Genomic DNA, 22,845 nt, shown 5'->3' on the forward strand with positions numbered 1-22,845 from the left:
TCTGGTCTCCTTGGCGAAAGTTATGAAATTTAAGATAATTCTCTTGTTTTTAAGTATCAAGAAGAAAACGTCTTCGAAGTTCTCTCTTCATCTTCTCCCAAGTTCGAATCTTACCATGACCTTCTCTTTTTCTTTCTCGCTTCAAATTGTCCCACCAAAGTGAAGCATATCCCTTAAACTTGATGGCATCGATCTTAACTTTTTCCTCATCAGAATAACTCTTGAACTCAAAGATTCATTCTATAGTTAATAACCACTCCATAAACGCATCCCCTTGTGCTTTTCCATCAAAATCGGGAACATCAACCTTCACATAATCCCTTTTCTCCCAAGTAAGGTTCCTCCTTCTCCTTGGGCAATCAAAGTCATTGTCTCGTTGTCTCCTAGGAGGATCTGAATTTTTACTAGAGTCATCTCCATCATCCATGTGAAAGGGGTTAATATTAGAGTCCGCTTCATCGTCTTCCTTGGGCCTTCTACGTCGCTCTTGCCTTTCGTAGTGTTGGAGTTGCCTCTGTAGTTGTTCTGTCGTCCTTCTCATCTCTTCTATCTCCATGTCACGATCGGTTGTTCTTCATTCACCTTCTTGAACTCAACAACCTTTTCTTGCTTGCATATTAGGTTCAACATCTGCTACTCTGATACCAAATTGATGTGATTCTTCGAGTTAACAAAGAATAAACCGACTAGGATCAAGATCTTGAAACGAAAACGTGGTTTGTAGGTCAATCTCAAGTTTTAGGACCCAGAATTTGATGATTCAAAAATGAGGTGAAAGATGATGATCTGAACGATAAGAAAGACTATTTACTCGTTCAAAATAAGTAAATAACGATGTTGCACCAATTCAAAGAAAGTTATGAATCTATGATATCAAAAGAACGAATTTAGATCAAGAAATATGTTCTTCAAAGATCAAGAACTAAACAAGTTCCTAAAGTCACCACTTGGAATCAATTAACGTGATAAAGAAACACCATACGCAATTAAAAACAAGATAAAGACTATCACCACCTCTCTTGGAACCAAAAATAAGGATAAAGAAGAAAAAATAGAGAAAAATACTCTACGGTAAAATTAGGCAAACCTTAAAAACGTGAATTGCATTCTACAAGACAAGAGAACCCTTTATATAGGCCTAGAGTCTCTTCTTTGATGACTACAATTCCTATTCTAATAGGAAAATTAAATAACTAAAGACAAGGAAAGTAAAATCCCTATTCTACAAGGAAAAGAAACTAGAAACCTACTAAAAGGAAAATCCTTATTCTAAAAGGAATAAACTAAATCCTATTTTAAGAAGGAAAGGGTCTTGGCTTCTTGAAATCAATCTTGGGCCTTTTGAACTTGAAGACACGTCCACACACCTATTCGTGGGGATATAAGAACTGTTTTTGGAGATCTAAATAACAAAAGGCTAATATATCTTCTTGATTTGCATCAATGTATGTCGCCAAAGCTTATGAAGGTTGAGATTATTCTTCGACAGGGCCGCGAATTTCAAAGAAGTATGCATCAGAGCTGTCTGATTTATTGACTAGCAGGGTTTATTTTGCTCGTGAGATTCTTTTGACACCTCGCATGCCTATTCAAGCCAATCTAATACTATATGTTTGTAGAATTAGACTTGACTAGAATGCATGTTTAATTCTTGCGATAGTAATCAAGTAAGGCAATTATATATGTCTATCATAACTGCGAATCTATTCTCAAATACCCAGATTTAAGAACTTAGTATATTCAATCTTATATTCAATATATATATATATATATATCCCGCTTTTGAGTTCAATTATAAATTCATAAATAGTATTCTGCTATTAGCTACATAGTAGATTAAATAAATAAATCAATATAATTAAATCAAACAATATCAACAACCATTAAACGTCAATAACAAAAAACTACCCATAATCCCAGAATAAGAGATGGTTTAGCCACTCATAATTGTATGATCAATCAAAATATTACTTTGAATCATAAAAACTACAAATACTAGATGAAGAACGAAAGATTAGATGATTTCGTGCTCTAGTTGTGTTCCTTATCCCTCCTTGCCTTAAAAAACATTCAATCCCTTTCCTAGACAACTTTAAGGGGTATTTATAGGTTAGGATCGGAATGTCCAAGTCCAAAATCAACAAGAAGATAATTTTCTCTCGAATAGGGGCACTGGCGCGAGGCGCCATGTGAGCCGCCATTTGAATCTCGCTAAGTGCCATGTGCAACGCACTTTCCTCTCTCAAGGCGCCATGTGAGGTGTCATTTGAATCTCGTTAGGTGCCATGTTGGGCACCACTTTTCTCTCATGAGGTGCCAATTGGAGCGCGGTCAGTATCGTATTGGGTGGAGGGGGCGTCACCTAGGGCACCACCTATGCCGTGCCTTGCGCCGACTTTCCTTTCCGTGCTCTACTCTTGATTTTTCAATCTTATTTTGTGAAACTTTCTTCCCACATGCGTTCAATTGTTCCTACACATAAACTCGGCTTAATTAAACACAAATATCGCTCAATTATCATTAAAATCCTCAAATGCGAGGCAAGTAATGTCATAAAACTATAGAGTTATGGCTAAACAATAGCAAGTCCTTTTTTTTCCAATACACGATTGACATAATCTCTTTTAAAATGTAATAATCAATTTACCCTTAAATAACAAAAAGTTTGTTATAATAAATATCACATTATGGTGGATGTCTACTCTTCTTCCATGATCTTCATCTCAAATGCTTAATGACATATTCCATGACATATTTTGTATGTTCAATGACATATTCCATGACATATTTTCTTCACTTTTTATGCCTATATAAAGGCCTTGTAATAGATAAGAAAATACACACAATTGAAGAAGAAATAAGAATCTCTCTTCCTCTCTTTCTCTCTATATCTCTTAGTTTGTTTTTGCTTGTTCTATATTGTTATTTTGGGTTATATTTTATAACGCGTTATCAGCACGAGGCTCTACCATCTCAAGAAGATCTTTGAGAAAATTAAGGTATAATTTTTCTCAAATTTGTATTTTTTAAATTATGTATGATATTATGAAAAGAAAGTTCGTTGCCCTTGAAATTTCGGGCAAGAACTATATGACATGGGTATTGAATACTGAAATCCATTTAGATGAAATGGGTCTTGGAGACGCCATTAAAGATAAAGATAAAGCATCTACCCAAGACTCTGCTAAGGCCTTGATTTTCTTGCGCCATCACCTTGATGAAGGGTTGAAAATTGAATATCTCAGAGTGAAAGATCCACTTGTTTTGTGGAATAGTTTAAAGGAAAGATATGACAACTTAAAGTTGTTCACTCTTCCACAAGCACGATATGATTGGGCTCATCTTAGGCTCCAAGACTTTAAGTCTGTTTCTGAATATAATTCTGCTATGTTTAGAATTATTTCTAAATTGAAACTCTGTGGAGATAATATCAGTGACTATGATATGCTTGAAAAAATGTTTACAACGTTTCATGCCTCCAATATGGTCTTGCAACAGCAGTACTGAGAGAAAGGCTTCACAAAGTACTCTCAGTTGATTTCTCTTCTACTTGTGGCTAAACGAAACAATGAATTGCTTATGAGAAATCAAGAAAATCGACCCACTGGGTCTACACCATGCCTAAAGAGGATGAGGTGTATTCCCATTATGCTAATCGTGGAAAAGGTCGTGGCCATATTCGTGGTCGTGGTCGTGGCCATATCCAAGGAAGAAAATTTCCTGGTGTTAATCATCCTCCACCAAAAAATAATTTCCAAAAATGGAAAGGGAAAGATGAGAAGCGAAACGCAGAGGGTTCAGAAACTAAATGCTATCGTTGCAGTGGAAAAGGGCATTGGGCAAAAATTTGTCGCATACCAAAACATTTGGTTGAGCTTTATCAAGCATCTCTGAAGAATAAAGGCCCTGAAGCCAATCTTGTCTATGACAATGAATTTGACATCACCCACTTGGATGTGGCAGATTGTTTTTAGCACCCTGATGAAAAAATAAACCACTTGATCGGTGATGGATCTGTGGTTAGAGATAATTGAGCAATTTAATTTTAATGCTTTCCTACTCGTAGTATGTAATGAATAAATATCTCGTAATTTTTATTGCACTTTATAATTCTTCTTATGTAGTTCTTAAGAATATTTTTATTTCCAAAATTTTATAAATTTCATAAACAAGGAGTAATATCGTATTAATTAGTATTCTAGTTTCAGTGATCTTTTAACAATTTTAACTTTCCTTTACGTTGCTTTAATTCTCTTTAAGAAAAGGTTTACAAGCACCCTGGAACAACTTTTGTTACTTCACCCTCAATTTTTTTATGAGTATGTTCTTTTCTTACACGGATCAATTATTTTTCATACAATATGTAGGAAAATGTATTAGTCATATATGTACTTGTATTATTTTTTGCGTAATTATTTGTATAATAATTAGAATTTGCTAGAAAATGCATTAAAGGCTGATATTGAATTATTGATTTAACTTTATTTCTTTTCCATTTTTCTCTAAAAATACTAATTTTATTCATATACTTCTTTTGTATGTCAAACTACGGGAAGCAAATATGGATATCTTTCAAAGCAAACTTGGATCAAAGTTCAATTGTAAAAATATTTGCTTAATTGATTCATGTACGACACATACAATATTCAAAGAGAAGAAATATTTCTCTCATTTAAGTATGTGTAAGGCAGATATTACTACAATTTCTAGTAGTAGTAATCTAATTGAAGGCTCTGAAAGAGCTACTATAACTCTGCCTATGAGAACAATAATTATCATAGAGAATGCAATGTTCTCCTCCAAGTCCAAGAGGAACTTGTTGAGTTTTAAAGATATCCGCAGAAATGGATTTCATATTGAGACAATAGATGAGAATAATATCTCATCGTTACCAAGAATGTCTCTAGCCAGAAAAGAATTATTGAGAAGTTCTCATCTTTATCTTGTGGCCTGTATTGGACAAAAATTAGTGCAATTGAGGCACATTCTACCTTAAAAAGGTTACTGCTTCCAATACTTTTGTACTTTGGCATGATCGATTGGGCCATCCTGGATCAATTATGATGAGACGAATCATAGAAAACTCAAATGGGCATCCATTAAAAAATTTGAAAATTCTTTTAAATAATGAATTTTCTTGCACTTCTTGTTATCAAGGCAAGTTAATTATAAGATCATCACCAACAAAGGTTGGGATTGAGTCCCCTGCGTTTTTAGAATGTATACAAGGGGACATTTGTGGACCTATTCACCCACCTAGTGGGTCGTTTAGATATTTTATGGTCTTAATAGATGCATCTTCTAGATGGTCTCATATATGCCTATTGTCATCTCGCAACCTCGCGTTTGCAAAATTAATGGCACAAATAATCCGATTACGGGCACAATTTCCCGATAATCCAATTAAGTCTATTAGACTTGATAATGCTGCTGAGTTTTCATCTCAAGCATTTAATGATTATTGCCTATCAATTGGGATAAAAGTGTAACATCTTGTAGCTCATGTTCACACTCAAAATGGCCTTGCAGAGTCTTTAATTAAACGTCTGCAATTGATAGCAAGACCGTTACTCATGAAAACGAAGTTTCCCAGTTCTGTTTGGGGTCACGCCATTTTGCATGCAGCAATGCTAATTCGTCTCAGACTGACAAATTATCACAAATATTCCCCGTTGCAATTATTTTTGGGTCATGAACCTAATATATCTCATCTAAGAATTTTTGGATGCGGTGTATATGTGCCTGTAGCACCCTTCGCACCAAGATGGGTCCCAAAAGAAGGTTAGGAATATATGTTGGGTTTGAATCGCCCTCCATTATTCGCTACCTTGAAACATTAACGGGAGATTTGTTCACTGCTCGTTTTGCAGATTGTCGATTCGACGAGGCATTTTTCCCAAAATTAGGGGGAGAAATTAGTGAAACCAAACGTGAAATTTTGTGGAAAAATACATCATTGTCTCATCTTGATCCACGTGCCTCTATTTGTGACACAGAGGTGCAAAAGATTATCCATTTGCAGAAAATAGCAAATCAAATGCCAGATGCATTTACGGATCTGAAAAGGATAACAAAATCACATATCCCTGCAGAGAATGTTCCAATCCGTATTGATGTCCCTATTGGACAATCTTCTAGTGTCATAGCTAATGAGTCAAAAGCACGCCTAAAACGTGGCAGACCATTAGGTTCTAAGGATCGAAATCCTAGAAAAAGGAAAACAAATGATCAAGATGACACTACGAAAGAGTCTCATAATGAAATTCACGATTTAACCAATCCTGAGATTCATGAGGAAATCAATGAGCCTGAGACTCAAGAAAATAAGGAACTATCAATAAATCCAATCGATATTGAGACAAATTTGAATCGAATGGATATAGTGGCAGATTACATCTTTGCATATAATGTTGCATCTAGCATTATGCAAGAAAGTGAGGATCTTGAACCTCAATCTGTTGGAGAATGTCGACAAAGACTTGATTGGCCAAAATGGCAAGAAGCAATCCAATTAGAGTTAAGTTCACTTGCAAAACGTGAAGTTTTTGGGCCTCTAGTCCAAACACCTAATGGTGTTAAGCCTGTTGGCTATAAATGGGTCTTTGTACGCAAAAGGAATGAGAAAAATGAGGTACAAAGATATAAGGCACGCCTTGTTGCACAAGGATTTTCACAAAGGCATGGTGTCGATTATGAAGAGACATATTCTCCTGTTGTGGATGCTATAACATTCCGTTATCTCATTAGTTTTGTTGTCTATGAAAAGCTTGACATGTATTTAATGGATGTAGTTACAGCCTACCTTTACGGCTCACTTGATAATGAGATATACATGAAAATTCCCGAGGGATTTAAAATGCCTAACACATAGAATTCAAAGTCCCGGGAAATATTTTCAATCAAATTGCAAAGATCTTTGTATGGTCTAAAGCAATCAGGAAGAATGTGGTATAACCGTCTTAGTGAGTATTTATTAAATGAGGGTTATATAAATGATGCCATTTGTCCATGTGTTTTATAAAAAAAAACAACATCAGCATTTATTGTACTTGCTGTATATGTCGATGACATAAACCTTATTGGAACACCTACAGAACTCCAAAAGGCAATTGATTATTTAAAGAAGGAATTCAAGATGAAAGATCTCGGAAAGACAAAATTATGTCTCGGTTTGCAAATTGAACATTTGACAAATGAGATTTTTGTTCATCAACCTACCTACATTAAAAAGGTATTGAAACGATTTTACATGGATGGAGCATATCCATTAAGTGCTCACATGATTGTTCGATCACTTGATGTGAATAAGGACCCGTTTCGACCTCAAGAAAAGAATGAAGAGCTTCTTGGTCCTGAAGTACCATATCTTAGTGCAATTGGTGCACTAATGTATCTTGCTAACACTACAAGGCCTGCCATAACTTTTTCGGTTAATGTCTTAGCAAGATATAGCTCTGCTCCTACAAGGAGACACTGGAATGGGATCAAACACATATTGCGATATCTAAAAGGGACTACCGATATGGGCTTATTTTATGGAAATGATTGCAATCCCGATCTTGTTGGTTATGTCGATGCTAGGTATTTATCTGACCCGCATAAGGCTCGATCTCAAACAGGTTATGTGTTTACATGTGGCGGCACTACCATATCTTGGCGATCGACTAAGCAATCAATCGTGGCTACTTCTTCTAATCATGCTGAGATAATTGCTATTCATGAAGCAAGTCGAGAATGTATTTGGTTGAGGTCTATAATACATCTTATCCGAGACAAATGTGGTTTGAAGTGTGAAAAACTACCCACAATTTTGTATGAAAACAATGCAGCATGCATAGCCCAATTGAAGGGAGGATTCATAAAAGGAGATAGGACAAAGCACATTTTACCAAAGTTATTTTTTACACATGATCTTCAAAAGAATGGTGATATCAATGTGCAACAGATTCGTTCAAGTGATAATATGGCTGATTTGTTCACCAAATCTCTACCAACATCAGTCTTCAAGAAACTGGTGTACAAAATTGGGATGCGAAGGTTCAAGGATGTAAGTTGATGCTCTCATCAGGGGGAGTTAATACGCATTGTACTCTTTTTCCCTTACAAGGTTTTGTCCCACTGAGTTTTCCTTGCAAGGTTTTTAACGGGGCAATAAAAAGGCGTATTTCTAATCATGTGTACTCTTTTTCCTTCACTAGAATTTTTTTCCCATAGGGTTTTTTCCTAGTAAGGTTTTAACGAGGCACATTATCTTTGGACATCCAAGGGGGAGTGTTATGATAAATATCACATTATGGTGGATGTCTACTCTTCTTCCATGATCTTCATCTCAAATGCTTAATGACATATTCAATGACATATTTTGTATGTTCAATGACATATTCCATAACATATTTTCTTCACTTTTTATGCATATATAAAGACCTTGTAATAGATAGGAAAATACACATAATTGAAGAAGAAATAAGAATCTCTCTTCCTCTCTTTCTCTCTATATCTCTTAGTTTATTTTTGCTTGTTCTATATTGTTATTTTGGATTATATTTTATAACAAATTTAACGTAAATTGAAACTAATAAAACTCCACACTCAAAGAGGGGAAAGAAAAGGAAAGAGATGGGATCGTGACGCTAGATACAAACAGAAAATCCAATTGCTACATGCCAACCAAAATTTTAAAAATAGTGAAAGCATCACCATATAATACAGGGAGTTTGGAAGATACCACAATTAAAAATTCAATAAACGTACTTGTTAATTCTAAAGTTAAATCATCTACCCAACCCTTTGCATTGAGTTAGTCAAGTCGACGCGTTAGGAGACCTGGACAATGTTAAAGGGTATCGTACACAGTAAATGACTCAATTACCCATTGGTATTTTCAACAATTTGAACTAACATAAAGGTAATCAACAAATAATACTCGCTCCGTTTTAAATTAGATGAGATATTTTCCTTTTGAGTCTGTTCCAAAATAAATGACACATTTTTATATTTGAAAATAATTCAACTTTAAATTCTTTATTTTATCTATTTTATCCTTAATGGGAAACTTTTATAACCACACAAATATCATGACCCCACAAAACTTTTATTTCTTAAGCTTTTAAGATCATAAATTTCAAAAGTCTTTTTTTTTTCTTAAACTCCTTGCCGAATCAAACTAACTCATCTAAATTGAAACAAGGGAGTAATAAATTCAGGATAGTGTAATCTTATTGAGAAACTATTATCTCTAGCTGAAAAAAATGATAAAAGAGCATAATAGCAAGAAAGCAAAACATAAGGGTAATCATGTCCAATAAAAAGAATATGCTGTAGTGTGGGAAAGCTTTATATAGAGCCAGCAAAAAGTGGGGGCAGAAGAAGAAAAGAAAACGGCTTTCTTTGTATAAACATAACATATTCTTTACAACTGCTACCCATTAACAAGTTAGGCAAACCCTTCACCACAAACTGCTCTCTGGCAATTTTGTCGCCCAACAAATCATTTCAATATATACATATTTTGCCAACTTTAAGGGTCTGAAAAATCTGGGTTTGTTTGTCTTGAAATATCTTTATATTATTTTACACCCACCTAGGGGGAAATATCCAATTGTTTTGATTTGGAGTTTGATCTGTAAAATCAAGAAGGTTATATAAGCGCAGAAATAGACTTAAAGAGAAAGATGTGGGGTATTTCTAAATGTTGTGACAAAATTTACACGGTTGCAGAAGGGGGATCTGGTTATTGTTCCAAGAAGAAGGATGATTTGTGTAATGAGGTTAGATTTCTTCTTTTGACTTATTTTGAATTCATACATGTCTCTAGCCATTTGATTTCAGGTTCTTCTGTTGTTATATTCTTTTTCTTTTTAGATTTTTAATTTCTGAGGTCACATTCTTGGTAGAGTTTTACTTTGTAATTATATTAGACAGGAAGGCGTAAATTTCAAGTATTGGGGTTTATATTCTTGGGACCCTGATAAAAATTAGCATCTTTAATAAATTTTTGTTGAAACAGAAAGCTAATTGACGTGTGATCTGATTATAGTTTTTATGTCCTGTAGCCTTTTCTAGTTTTGCTTTTCTGTTTTCTTTTCATATTTTTTTATATGAATGAACATATTTTTCTATTAATTTCAAAGGAAATAAAGGGTTTGTTGGAAGAGGGTGCTTTCCATGGATTGTTTACTTGTATTTTAATGGAAAGTGGCACAGCACCAAGTACTATTCCTCTTTTGGCTGAAGCATGTTCGTCGTTTAAGCACATATTTGATGTTATTGATCTTGAAAGTGGAATGACAAAAAGTTCACTGAAAACGGCTAAAAATCCCTTAGAGATTTTATTTTGCTTTCGGATTTGAGGCCTTCGCTTGCTTGTACTCGATATTTGATATTCATTCTCTGAAGTGTATAGTTGAAGTTTTGTGGCATACTGTAATAATGCATGTAGATACATATTGTGTATACGTTTTCTGAGTATAAAATGCTGTTCTTATTTTATACCTAACAAAAGATTCTGTTGAATGCAGGAAACTGGACGAGCCTTGAGCATGTCGAGACTAAAATGTATTTTGCGTGGCTTGGATCTTAAAACATATATCTTTCTCTTTGTGTTGATACCAACTTGTGTCTGGGGTATATACGTACATGGGCAGAAAATCACTTACTTTCTACGGCCTTTATGGGAAAAACCACCAAAGCCATTTAATGAAATGCCTCACTATTATCATGAGAATGTGTCAATGGAGAATCTCTGTAAACTTCATGGATGGGAAATTCGTGAGTATCCGAGGCGTGTCTTTGATGCAGTGTTGTTCAATAATGAGGTTGACATGCTTACTATACGGTGGAAGGAGTTGTACCCTTATATTACAGAATTTGTTTTACTTGAATCGAATTCAACGTTCACTGGGTTGCCAAAGCCTTCTTACTTTGCTAATCACAGAGATCAGTTTGAATTCGTTGAGTCAAGATTGACGTATGGACAAATTCCTGGGAGATTTAGAAGAGGAGAGAACCCTTTTGTTGAGGAGGCTTATCAAAGGCTTGCATTGGATTATCTTCTAAAACAAGCAGGTATTCAGGATGATGACTTGTTGATAATGTCAGATGTCGATGAGATACCTAGTAGACATACAATCAATCTCTTGAGGTGGTGTGATGACATACCTTCAGTTCTTCATCTTCGGTTGAAGAATTATCTTTACTCCTTTGAGTTCCTTGTGGATAATGATAGCTGGAGAGCTTCTGTCCATCGCTACCAATCGGGTAAGACAAGATATGCTCATTACCGACAGTCAGACGTCATATTGGCAGACTCAGGGTGGCATTGTAGCTTTTGCTTCCGCCATGTAAGTGAATTTATTTTTAAAATGAAAGCCTACAGCCATTTTGACAGGGTCAGATTTTCGTATTTTCTCAACCCTAAGAGAGTACAAAAGGTTATCTGCAATGGGGATGATTTATTTGATATGCTACCAGAGGAGTATACATTCAGGGAAATCATTGGCAAAATGGGACCTATTCCCCACTCTTATTCAGCTGTTCACCTACCGGCTTATCTTTTGGAAAATGCAGAAAAGTATAAGTTTATGTTGCCGGGTAATTGCTTGAGAGAAAGTGGGTGATCGATCTAGCAGCGTTTATTATATTTACTTTTTGTGAATGTCAAGGGTGCAGTTCTGCAAATGACGATCCTGTGAAACGAAATGTTGGGATGAATACTCAGATTTGGGAAGTCAAAGATTTTTGTATATAGCTTCTGAGAGATCAAGCATGTCTATTGGACAAATGGGGAGATTTCTGTTGCAGAACTGCTATTAGTTTGAAACATGTGCATAACTCTGTATCCTGTAGTATATCAATTCCTGATTATGGAAAATTTTTGATCAGTACTAATTTATTCACATTTCTTCTGTTCCTTATTCCTTCTGACCTACTACTTTCATATCACCTAGCGTTTAGACCAGAAATATGTCCCTTTTGTTAATTGATTTGATTGATTAATTAACTAGCTTTCTAGTATATGCATCAAGTTGGTATTGTGATCTCAAAGGGCGATTATGTGGTGTGTTTACACTTTCATCCTCTTAGATTTACTTTTGTATTGAATTATCTATATATCTATCTATATTTATATCTATATCTATATTATTTTTTTACTCTTAACTATTTATATTAATTTTGACAAAAACTTGTAAGGGAAGAACACAACTGCAAATAGACATGTTAGGGAGTAGAATTATGAATGGAATAAAAAAAAGTAAATACTAAAACTAAATATTCTAATCTTTCATCTAGCTAAACGGGGAACAAATGCATTAGAATTAAAGTAGTTAGCTCAATTGTACATGGTCAGGTATTTTCAAAGTATTAAAATTAAAATAATTACTACTTTACAAAATTGAAGAAGGTTTGTTAGTTTTTTGTTTTGAATTCCAAGACGCGAAACACGGTTTGATTAATTTTGTTTTCTTAAAGCATTTTGAGTTTGGTACTCGAAACTAACAAAGTTTTGTTATTCAAAGAATTTTTGTACATTTTATACTGTATTTTATTACAAATCCAATGTACTTAAATGGTTTTATATTTGATTTTATAGTTTTAGAAATATGATTATGGCCATTTTTTCAAGTTTCAGACATTAATACTTTTTAATTTTTTATTAATAAAATAACTATATTAATAATTATAAGCTAACAAAACTGTAGATCAATGGAAGGACTAAAGGATCATATTTACAACGGACGACCAAACCTAAACCACGGGGAAGAAATTCAAATTTGTAGGGATTCAGCTTAAATTATTTTTCACAAAGATAATTTTACGTTGAATAAAATCGTAATGCATTAGTACTCTCTAATATTTAATATTTTGAAGAAAACTAGCTGGATATTGAATTCTTTAAACTGACGCTCTAATTCAGACTAATTCCACACAATATCGTTAAACAATGGTAAATTATCCACTCAATGATTCAAATTGATTTGCACAAGGATTCATAAACTTAATGGAACTTTCGGTAGTAATGTTTGAACAAGATGTCTACTCACTTAATTACTTTTCAAAAACAAAAACTCAAATTTTGATTGATAGTTGACAATAAACGGATGTGTTTTCGATGATCAACCATTGAACGTGCTATTGTTGGCGGCTCTTCTGTTGACTCGAAAGATCATTCGGGTTACAAAGCAATATCCGATTAGAAGGGTGAACGACAGGTTGATGGTTATTAAGCTGGTTGTGGGAGGGTCTACTTTAAATGTGATTAGTGCTTACGCGCATCAAGTGGGTTTTGACGAGGAGATTAAGAGGCGCTTTTGGAAAGAATTTGACGGGTTGGTACATGGCATTCTGCTCACCCAGATGTTATTCACAGGAGGGGACTTCAATGGTCACATTGGGGCGACATCTAGGGAATATGACGGCGTGCATGGCGGCTTTGGCTTTGGAGTTAGAAACGGAGGAGGTACTTCGTTGTTGGACTGTTATAAAGCCTTTGATTTGGTAATTGCCAACTCGTGCTTTCCAAAAAGGGAGGAGCACTTGGTTACATTCCGGAGTTCGTTGGCCAAGACTCAAATTGATTATCTACTCCTCCGGAAGTGCAGTAGGAGTCTATGCATGGATTACAAGGTTATACAAAGCGAGAATCTCACGACTCAGCATAGATTATTAGTGATGGACTAAGAGATCGTGAGGAAGAGGAGGATAAGGGCTTGTATGGTTAACCCATGACTAAATGGGGTGCTTTGACTAGTGACAAAGCGCAAGAGTTGGGGGGAAGTTGTTGGCTATGGGAGCATGGAGGAGCAGTGGGGACGCGAGCTGTATGTGGACTACGACAGTGGAGTGTATTACACTAGTTGCAAGAGAAGTGTTAGAGGTCTCGAAGAGTTTCTCTAGCGGCCACAAAAGTGACTAGTGGTGGAGTGAGGAGGTACAGAGAAAGTGGAAACCAAGCAAGCTGCATACTTGATGCTTATAGAGAGCATGAATGAGGAAGCGAAGAGGATGAACATAGAGGAGCATAAGAGGGCTAAGAAGGAGGCGAGTTAGTGGTTACTGAGGCTAAGTCTACGGTGTTTAGGCATTTGTATGAAGAACTTGGGGCCAAAGGCGAGGATAAGAAGCTATACAGGCTAGCCAAGGTGTCACGACCCAAACCAATGGGCCATGACGAGTTCCCGAGTCCTACCCGTCGAACACCCCTAAGCATACATCTAAGATATAAAGAAGAAATAAGTGTAGGTCATACATAATGTCTGGCAATAAACTACTGAATCATGTGAATAACATATATGAGAAAGATATATATATACATATGTATACGGAATATGGTAGGGCGAAATGACAATGCCACATACTATCCAACTATACATGACTGTCTACAAACCTCTAATAGAATGTACAACTGTATAAAGGATGGGACTAGGCCCTGTCATACCCATATATATATACAAAAGTATCATACCAAAACCCAATAGCGGCTCCAGATCAAATGGAGCAGGCCAACTCTCGTAGAGCAAGGATCCTAAAAAGGGGCACCGTCAGCCTGTCTACCTGCACCTGCGGGCATGAAACGCAGGCCCCAAGCAATAGAGGCGTCAGTACGAATAATCTACCGAGTATGTAAGGGATGAAAATCAGTACATAAAAGACATAAAAGAAATATGGAGTAAAAGACTCTACCTATAAGTCTAAATAGCTCTGTGAATCCTGAAACATTTATAATGTCATGCATGTGTGTATAAATGTCATATCATGTATAGGTATATGCATACATAATATCATCAAGCCTCTAAGGGCATCCCATCATATCATCTCGTCCTCAATGGGCGAAATCATCAACATATACCAACTCATCAGGTGGTCGTGCGTACATAATACCGTAACCTTTTTCCATATCCCATATACATATAATATACGCGTATATAATGGCATCTGGTCATGGGTCAATGTACATGTATAAATGAATGCAATGCATAATGAAGTAAGTCAATAAGATCTCTCGGAATGTCATAAGATCAATATGCATTCGGATAAACTTTATCAACTTACGTATTTTTTGAGACCCATGAACAGACGATATAATAATAGGACACATGGGGAATCAAGAATATAGGCACCCTTAGTACTTTTATGAATAGAGACATTTATAAAAGTTGTGTGTTTGCGCGTTTCGTTTGTATCATGCCAAAAGGAAGAAAGGAATAGTGTTAACATATCTTACTTTCCTATGATGTAATCTCCAACTTGCTAAGATCTAGAGAAAACCGACGTTATAGTCGCGAAATTGTCGATGAGACAATCATGATTGATTCTTGTGTCAACCTCACCTTGAATATTCTCATAAAAATTTTCGGTATCATAAAATTTGTTCAAAGCTAAGAGTACCGTGAGAAGCTACAGATTCTTGTTATTTCTCCATTACAAAATGATAGAAAATGTCATATAATAACTAAGAGTCATTCTCTTATATTTGGCCCATTTAAAGATAAATGTTCATATTATGATAAGATCAAAACGTGTTGAAGTAAGGCATACATAGCGGCAATTACTATCTATCATGATGCAACATTTGTTTTTAATTCCTAAATACATGACACGTAGCCCCCCCCCTCCCCCTCTAATTACATTACCCTACTATTATAACCAAGTGTTGTACATAAATTGGACATGCTGAAACATTTGAACCAAACATATGACCTTTTACCCACTATTATTAATAAATCATGGGTATTTATAAAATTAGGACATATAATAATATTTCAAAAACTATATTTTATCGAATTCTAATTTTTCCAACTTAATATATAAGTTGCATAATATTTGTACTATTGATTCTCAAAGCGGTAAAAAAATAACTTTCTTATGAAATGATAATTTCTATTCTTATAATAAGGAAAATCCCATTTATAAACTTCCTCATATCATTTGTTTAACTAAAACTTATCGAAAATAGTATATTAATAACTTTTGAAAATCATATTTATCCAATATGTACAAAAAGAATGTTTCTCTTAAAAGAAAGTACCATATTGAGGCAATATATAATATTTTCGAATTTCATCAAACTTACTGGGTCTTGAATCTATAACTTCACATATGACCATAATCCTCTCCAAACTCATATATGAAGTTCCTTCGACTCATCCTAACGCTAAATTACGGGATGTTACATCACTAAATTACTTTATATACTTTCAAAGAGGATCTCATTTCGATCATACTTTAATTGACTTACGACATACTTTTGCGCACGAAAATATGAGGTGTAACATCATCTCCCCTCCAACCCCCCCCTCCCCCCCGCGCGGAACATTTATCCTCGAATATTGACTGATGCACTTACTAGTCTCATAACCTACATCTCTTACGAATACTTTAATATTGTCCTTGTTATCTAGGCAATTGTTTTGTGAATAAATCCAAAAGCCAGGGCGTCCCCCTCTCCCTTTCAGGCCTCTAGAATGTTAAACTCCCAATGATTTATAGAAATTTCAGTAGAGTCTCCTCTGTAACTATACTACCTACTACCAACCTGTCACGTAGCAAACCAACTAATAAAAAAGCCACACAGGGCCACAACCACCAATAGAACCAATGGCCTTACAATTAATGGCAGTAACTAACACAAGAATCCAGTAACATATACACGCCTAAATGCTCTGAAGTTTCAGTCTGATCCTCATCTAGAAGCGGAAACAAGTAAGGATACCTAGACTTTATGTCTTTTTCAGCTTCCCAAGTCATCTCATCCACATTTTTGTTTCACCAAAATACTTTAACTGAAGCTACGTCCTTAGTTCTCAATCTTCAAACCTGTCTATCTAATATAGCAATGGGATCTTCCTCATATGATTGATGCTCTATAACCCAAACATCATTAGGTGGAACGACTCTAGAAGGATCTCTAATACATTTATGGAGCATATACACATGAAAGACTGGATGTGCAGACTCCAAGTTGGAAGGCAAGTCTAACTCATGCGCTACCTGGCCTGCTCTGGTGTGATCTTATAAGGTCCAATGTATCGATGGCTAAGCTTTCCTTTCTTACCGAATCTCATAACTCCTTTCATCAGAGATACCTTTAGGAATATCAATCGTTTACTTGAAACTCCAAATCTTATCGTCAATTATCTACATAGAACTTATAACGACTCTAAGCTGCTAATAGCCTTTTCTGTATAAGCTTAGTCTTCTCAATTGCCTGTTGTACCAATTCTGGTCCTACTAACTTAGTTTCCCCGACATCAAACCATCTAATAGGTGACCTACACTTCCATCTGTAAAGAGATTCGTATGGAGCCATCTGAATATTGGAATGATAGTTATTATTACACGCGAACTCAATAAGCGGCAAATGATTATCCCAGCTACCCTTGAAGTCTATCACACAAGCCTGTAACATATCCTCAAGTGTTTGAATAGTACGCTCAGCCAGACGATCTGTCTGGGGATAAAATATTATACTCAGACTTATTTGAGTCCTCAATCTTTCTGGAAGGACCTCCAAATATTAGCTGTAAACTGAGTGCCTCTATCTGTGATAATAGGTATAGGGACACCATGAATTCGTACTATCTCCTTAATGTAAAGTCTTGCATAATCCTCTACTAAATACGTAGTTCTAACAAGCAGAAAATGGGTTAATTTTGTAAGTCTACGCTAGATACAAGGTAAGCCTATGATGAAATCCATGTACTTCCCACTTCCAAGTTGGAATCTCTATAGCCTGTAATAATCCACTGGATTTTTGATGCTCAATCTTAACCTGCTGATAGTAGGGCATTAGGCAACAAACTCTGCTATATCCTTTTTTATTTCGTCCCACCAAAATATTTCCATGTTGCCATGATACATCTTTGTTGCTCCTGGATGGACAGAATAACGAGAATAGTTAGTCTCTCCTATAACCTGCCAGCGCATCCTTGCAACATTAGGGACACATAATCGTCCTCTATATAAGAGGACCCCATCTCCTATAATCTTGAATGGGGTATTCTCTTTTTGAGGAGATGTATCTCTATAATAAGCTAACACAGGATCCTCATATTGGCATTCCTTCACTTCAGTTACTAAAGAGTATGTTGTCGTATCATGAATACTAACTCCAGTATAACCCAAATCTAGTAATCGAACTCCAAGACTAGCTAGCTAATGAATCTCATAGGCTATACGACTCTTCTCTGGCTATAAATATGACTAGCTACATATAGATCTATGGCGAGGGCATCTGATACTACATTCGCCTTCCTTAGATGGTATAAAATATCAACGTCATAGTCTTTCAGTAGCTCCACCCATCTCCTCTGACGTAAATTCAATTCCTTTTTGTTGAAGATATACTAAAGGCTCTTATGATTCGTATAGATATCAACATGAATTCCATACAAATAGTGCCTCTACATCTTTAGTGCATAAATCACCGTAGCTAACTCTAAATCGTAGGTCGGGTAATTCTTCTCGTGTTTTTTTAGTTGTCTAGAAGCATAAGCTACAACCTTACCATGCTGCATCAATACATAACCCAATCCAATGCCCAAAGCATCACAATAGATAGCACAACCATCGATTCTATCTAGGAATGTTAGAATCGGTGTTGTAGTTAGTCTGTCTTTCAATGCCTGGAAACTCTGCTCACAAGCATCAGCCCACTGAAACTTAGCTCCCTTTTGAGATAACTTTGTCAATGGTGTTGAAAGAAAAGAAAATTCCTCTATATATCTCTTGTAATAACCTACCAAACTAAGAAAGCTACGAACCTCCATTGGTGCCATGGGTCTAGGCCAAGTCTTCACTGCCTCAATCTTTTGTGTATTAACCCGGATACCCTCACCTGAAATAATATGCTCAAGGAAAGCTACAGAATTCAACTCGAATTCACATTTAGAGAGTTTTGCGTACAACTTATTTTTTCGTAGAACTTTGAGAACCATACACAAATGATCTGCATGCTCAGCCTCTAAACGGGAATAAACCAATATATCATCGATAAATAAAATTACAAATAGATCTAGAAAGTGTCTGAACACACAGTTCATCAAGTCTATGAATACTGCTGGGGCATTGGTCAAATCGAATGAAATAACACTAAACTCAAAGTGCCTGTATTTGGTCCTGAATGTTGTCTTTGGAATATCTTTCTTCTTAACTCTTACCTGATGGTACCAAGACCTCAAGTCTATCTTCGAGAAACACTTGGTACCCTGCAACTGATTGAATAAATCATCAATCCTCGGGAGTGGGTACTTATTCTTGATCTTCACCTTATTCAACTACCCATAATCAATACACATCTGCAAGGAACCATCTTTCTTCCTAAAAAATAACACAGGTGCTTCCCATAGTGATGTACTAGGTTTGATAAAGCCTTTTCCAAGCAAATTCCCCATTTGTTCTTTCAACTCTCTCAGCTCTGCAGGTGTGATCTCGCCTAAAGTTACACCACAATTAGGTAGTAAGGTGATCGAAGCAATAATAAACCCTACACGAGTCGGGATCAAATCCACAGGGAGTTAGAATTTGGATTAGGTATATAACTAGAGTTAATGTATGGTGTGCCTTAGATTGTACTTCCATATATTCATTGGTTGTTTTCTATTTCTTCTTTTAGCTAATGATTGCAAATTTTAACAAGAAGAAAGTGTTTTTGGTTTTGAGTGTTTTTCAAATGATAAAGGAATCTAGGGTCGTGACCTCCACCTATGTGGCAACCTAACGAGTTGTAAACTATAGGGCAAGATTGATTTATCAAGTTTGTGGCATAGTAAACACATGCAATTGCTCACTCTATACCTCTCGGTAATTTGAGTGATTTTTCCCGATTTGACTTTCTCAAGCCCAAATGGTGTTTTGCACAACTCAAGTGATATATGCTCAAGTTGGGTTTTACTATCTCTAGATTTGACCCTTTATTTGGGGCTATCAATTTCTTGAATTCACTGCAATTCCTTGCTAGCGAAGTTTTCCTAAACCTAGTCTCTCTTTCTCAAGCAAAGACTAGGTCAAAAGGCATGAATCAATATTTGCAACCATTAATTCTAGAATTTAAGCATAAACAAGGCTAGATATTACTAACTCAATCACAAACAAGCCCTAAAATTAAATACCCATTAAGTATCCACACTAGGGTTGAGCCACAACCCTACCTAAAGATTTAGCTACTCATAAAACTAATGTTAAGAAGTCAATCTAATACAAATTTACTCAAAGGAGTAAAGAAAAAAGCTCAGGTGCACCTCTGCAAACTAAACTTAACCTAAAAATGACAGAAAGTTGTATTTATACTAAGCTAAAAATATCTGACAAAAATGCCCCTACGGAAGTTATGCGGCCACATAATTCTGATGCGGACCGCGCAATGACCTTCTGCGGCTGCATAATTCTAGTGTGGTCTGCACATTTGGGAACTTGGGGTTGGAATGTAAGGTCTTCTGCGATCCACATCAAAATGGTTGCGGCCTCACTTAGGACTCTGCGGCCTCACAAAAGTGATGCGATCCGCACGCTTCAACTTTTGGACTTTGATCAACTCTTTGATTCTCAAATCTTGCGGACCCCATAATAATGATTGCAGGTGCATTTTTCCTTCTGCGGCCGCACATTTTTGGTGCGGTCCACACTGTCTGAGCTGCCTAAATCCTCCTCTCTGAATCTCATTTTGTGGCCACACTAGAATTGTGCAGTCCGCACTACTAGCCTCTTTGCCCAATTTTGGCTCTTGTTCACTTTTGACTCCTTTATGAGTTGATTTTGTCTTCTTTGGCTCGTTTTTCAATATTCCTACAAGTAAGCACATTTTGTTAGTTTTCGGGAATACCTTTGAGAATTTTTAGCTAAAATGCAAGTAAAAGAGAGCAATTAAGCGATCAAAATCCCTACTTGTCAACTCCGCCAAACTTAAGCTTTTGCTTGTCCTCAAGCAAATAAGGCAATTCCCACCTCCACTAGAAACAACGCACTGATTTGTCATTTTGAGTACAATAGTTCTAGTGTGACACTAAAGCATCAAGCGTTGACTCTATTCATCAAGGAAGATCGCTCTTTCATGTAGGTCATTGTGGATCCCAAACTCCTCCTCCTCTACTCTCCATTAGCAAATCTCACTTGGAAATATAACACTCGAAGCAAGGATTGCGAAAAGTTCGCTCATCTCTCTCAAAATAATGTCACAAGTCCGTCTTTAAGTACCATAAGCTTGCCCCTCGTGTAAATCACCACTAATGTAAGCACACTCAACTTGGAATCATGTAGGGATTTTTCAGGATGTAATGAAGGGTTTTGGATCAAGGTTGGACTAGTTGGAATAGAATGGTTTCATCTTTCCTTAAGCACTCCATTTTCTCTTTTCGGCTCATACTTTCTCGACTCTTTGAGTCATTTTCTTTTTCCTCGGGGGAACTAGAGAGACGTAACGACGCTCTTTCTTGAGAATGACATTCATTTTTCTCCTTTTCTATTTACTTAAGCTTTTCCTCCTTATTTTCTTTTGGGTTCCCTTCAACTCTTCACTTTATTCACTTTCTTTTTGGATTTTTTTGTTCTTTGTTTCTTTTCTTTGCCTCCCCTTTTCTTCATTTCTTTCTCTTCTTTGTACCTTTCATCACTTTTAAACTCCTCTTCTCTCCCCCAAATTTATGTTTTTGCCAAATATTTCTCAAGAATGCTAGGAAAGATTGGATGTCAAGAGAGGGTCATTACAAAATGGATGAAGCCTTGTAACGTGGTTATTGAAAGAAAAAAGGTCGTCGGCTCAAAGGGGTTGACTAGGGATATCACATTGTTAGGCCATGGAAAATTTCAAATTTCAAATCGGATCAAGGAGAGCCTACGATCATTTCTCAAGCCAAGCTACACTTAGAATTTCGCCTAGACAAACATTTGGGGCAAGTTCTAGACCATTAGCATAGGTACTTGGACTTGCAACTAAACATCTCACCTCTCACGCTTCTAGATTGCTAAAGAGAACAGATTCGAGGGCCCACAACAACCCTAGCTAAGATTGGGAATCACAAATGGCTCGATTTGAACCACTCGATGATTGCTTAAGTCAACACAAGAGTCAAAAGAGTCACAACTAGAGCTATCTTTTGCCAACAACTTATTTTTAATCATTCGATCATAGGTAAATGTGTTGGTACCAAGTGAAGCATGCTTGAAACCCATTTTATTCATTACTACTATATTTACCAAAACATAAAAGAAAATGAACTCAATCCCTTAAGAAGGTTGTCACGCCATCCATCGTTGGGAAGAGCCACCCGATTAACATAAAAGCCACCTTTGGAAAGAACCATGACATTAAGAAAATCAAAGGCTTATTGTTCACTCAAAACGTAAAACAAAGCTACTAAAATAAATAAGCTATACTATTAAGGAAACACAAACTAAGGAAGCTATGAAATAAACTACAAAAAGCGAGATAAAAGAATATACAAACCAAAGTCAAATGAATATATACATAAGGGATAAGAATATATACATAAGGGGAATGAATATTTACATCAAATGGAGAAAATATGGACATACCGAATGAAAATAAAGATGAAAAGAAAATAGTATCAGAGTTATTATAGCCCAAATATCAAATAATCAGAATAGGCCACCCCCCAAATGAAAAATAAGCATTGTACCCAATGCTTAACAAAAATAAGAACATGGAAAGGGTAGAGAGTTAAGAGAACTCCCTATGTGGTCTCAGTCTACATGGGATCCTCAGCAACCTCAGCCTCAAGCTGTATCTCATCATCACCAGGTTGAGGGTCAACTGGGTTGCTGAGCCACCAGATCATCTCCTCAGTTGTGTGGGAAGTGGCAAGCGACTCCTCAGACTGGCCGGCTGCTGCCTCT

At 36.1% G+C, this 22,845-nt stretch overlaps 1 protein-coding gene across 1 annotated transcript; it reads left to right on the forward strand.

The window, feature by feature from the left end:
* The first annotated feature begins 9,365 nt into the window (after positions 1-9,365).
* On the forward strand, positions 9,366-11,886 carry LOC107811308 (uncharacterized). The gene is made up of 2 exons (XM_016636208.2): positions 9,366-9,767; positions 10,518-11,886. Exons 1-2 carry the CDS (start codon positions 9,672-9,674, stop codon positions 11,613-11,615), a joined length of 1,194 nt encoding a protein of 397 aa, XP_016491694.2. The 5' UTR covers positions 9,366-9,671; the 3' UTR covers positions 11,616-11,886.
* Positions 11,887-22,845: the final 10,959 nt, after the last annotated feature.

The sequence above is a fragment of the Nicotiana tabacum genome, chromosome 16, assembly GCF_000715075.1.
Source record: "Nicotiana tabacum cultivar K326 chromosome 16, ASM71507v2, whole genome shotgun sequence".
Lineage (NCBI taxonomy): Eukaryota > Viridiplantae > Streptophyta > Magnoliopsida > Solanales > Solanaceae > Nicotiana > Nicotiana tabacum.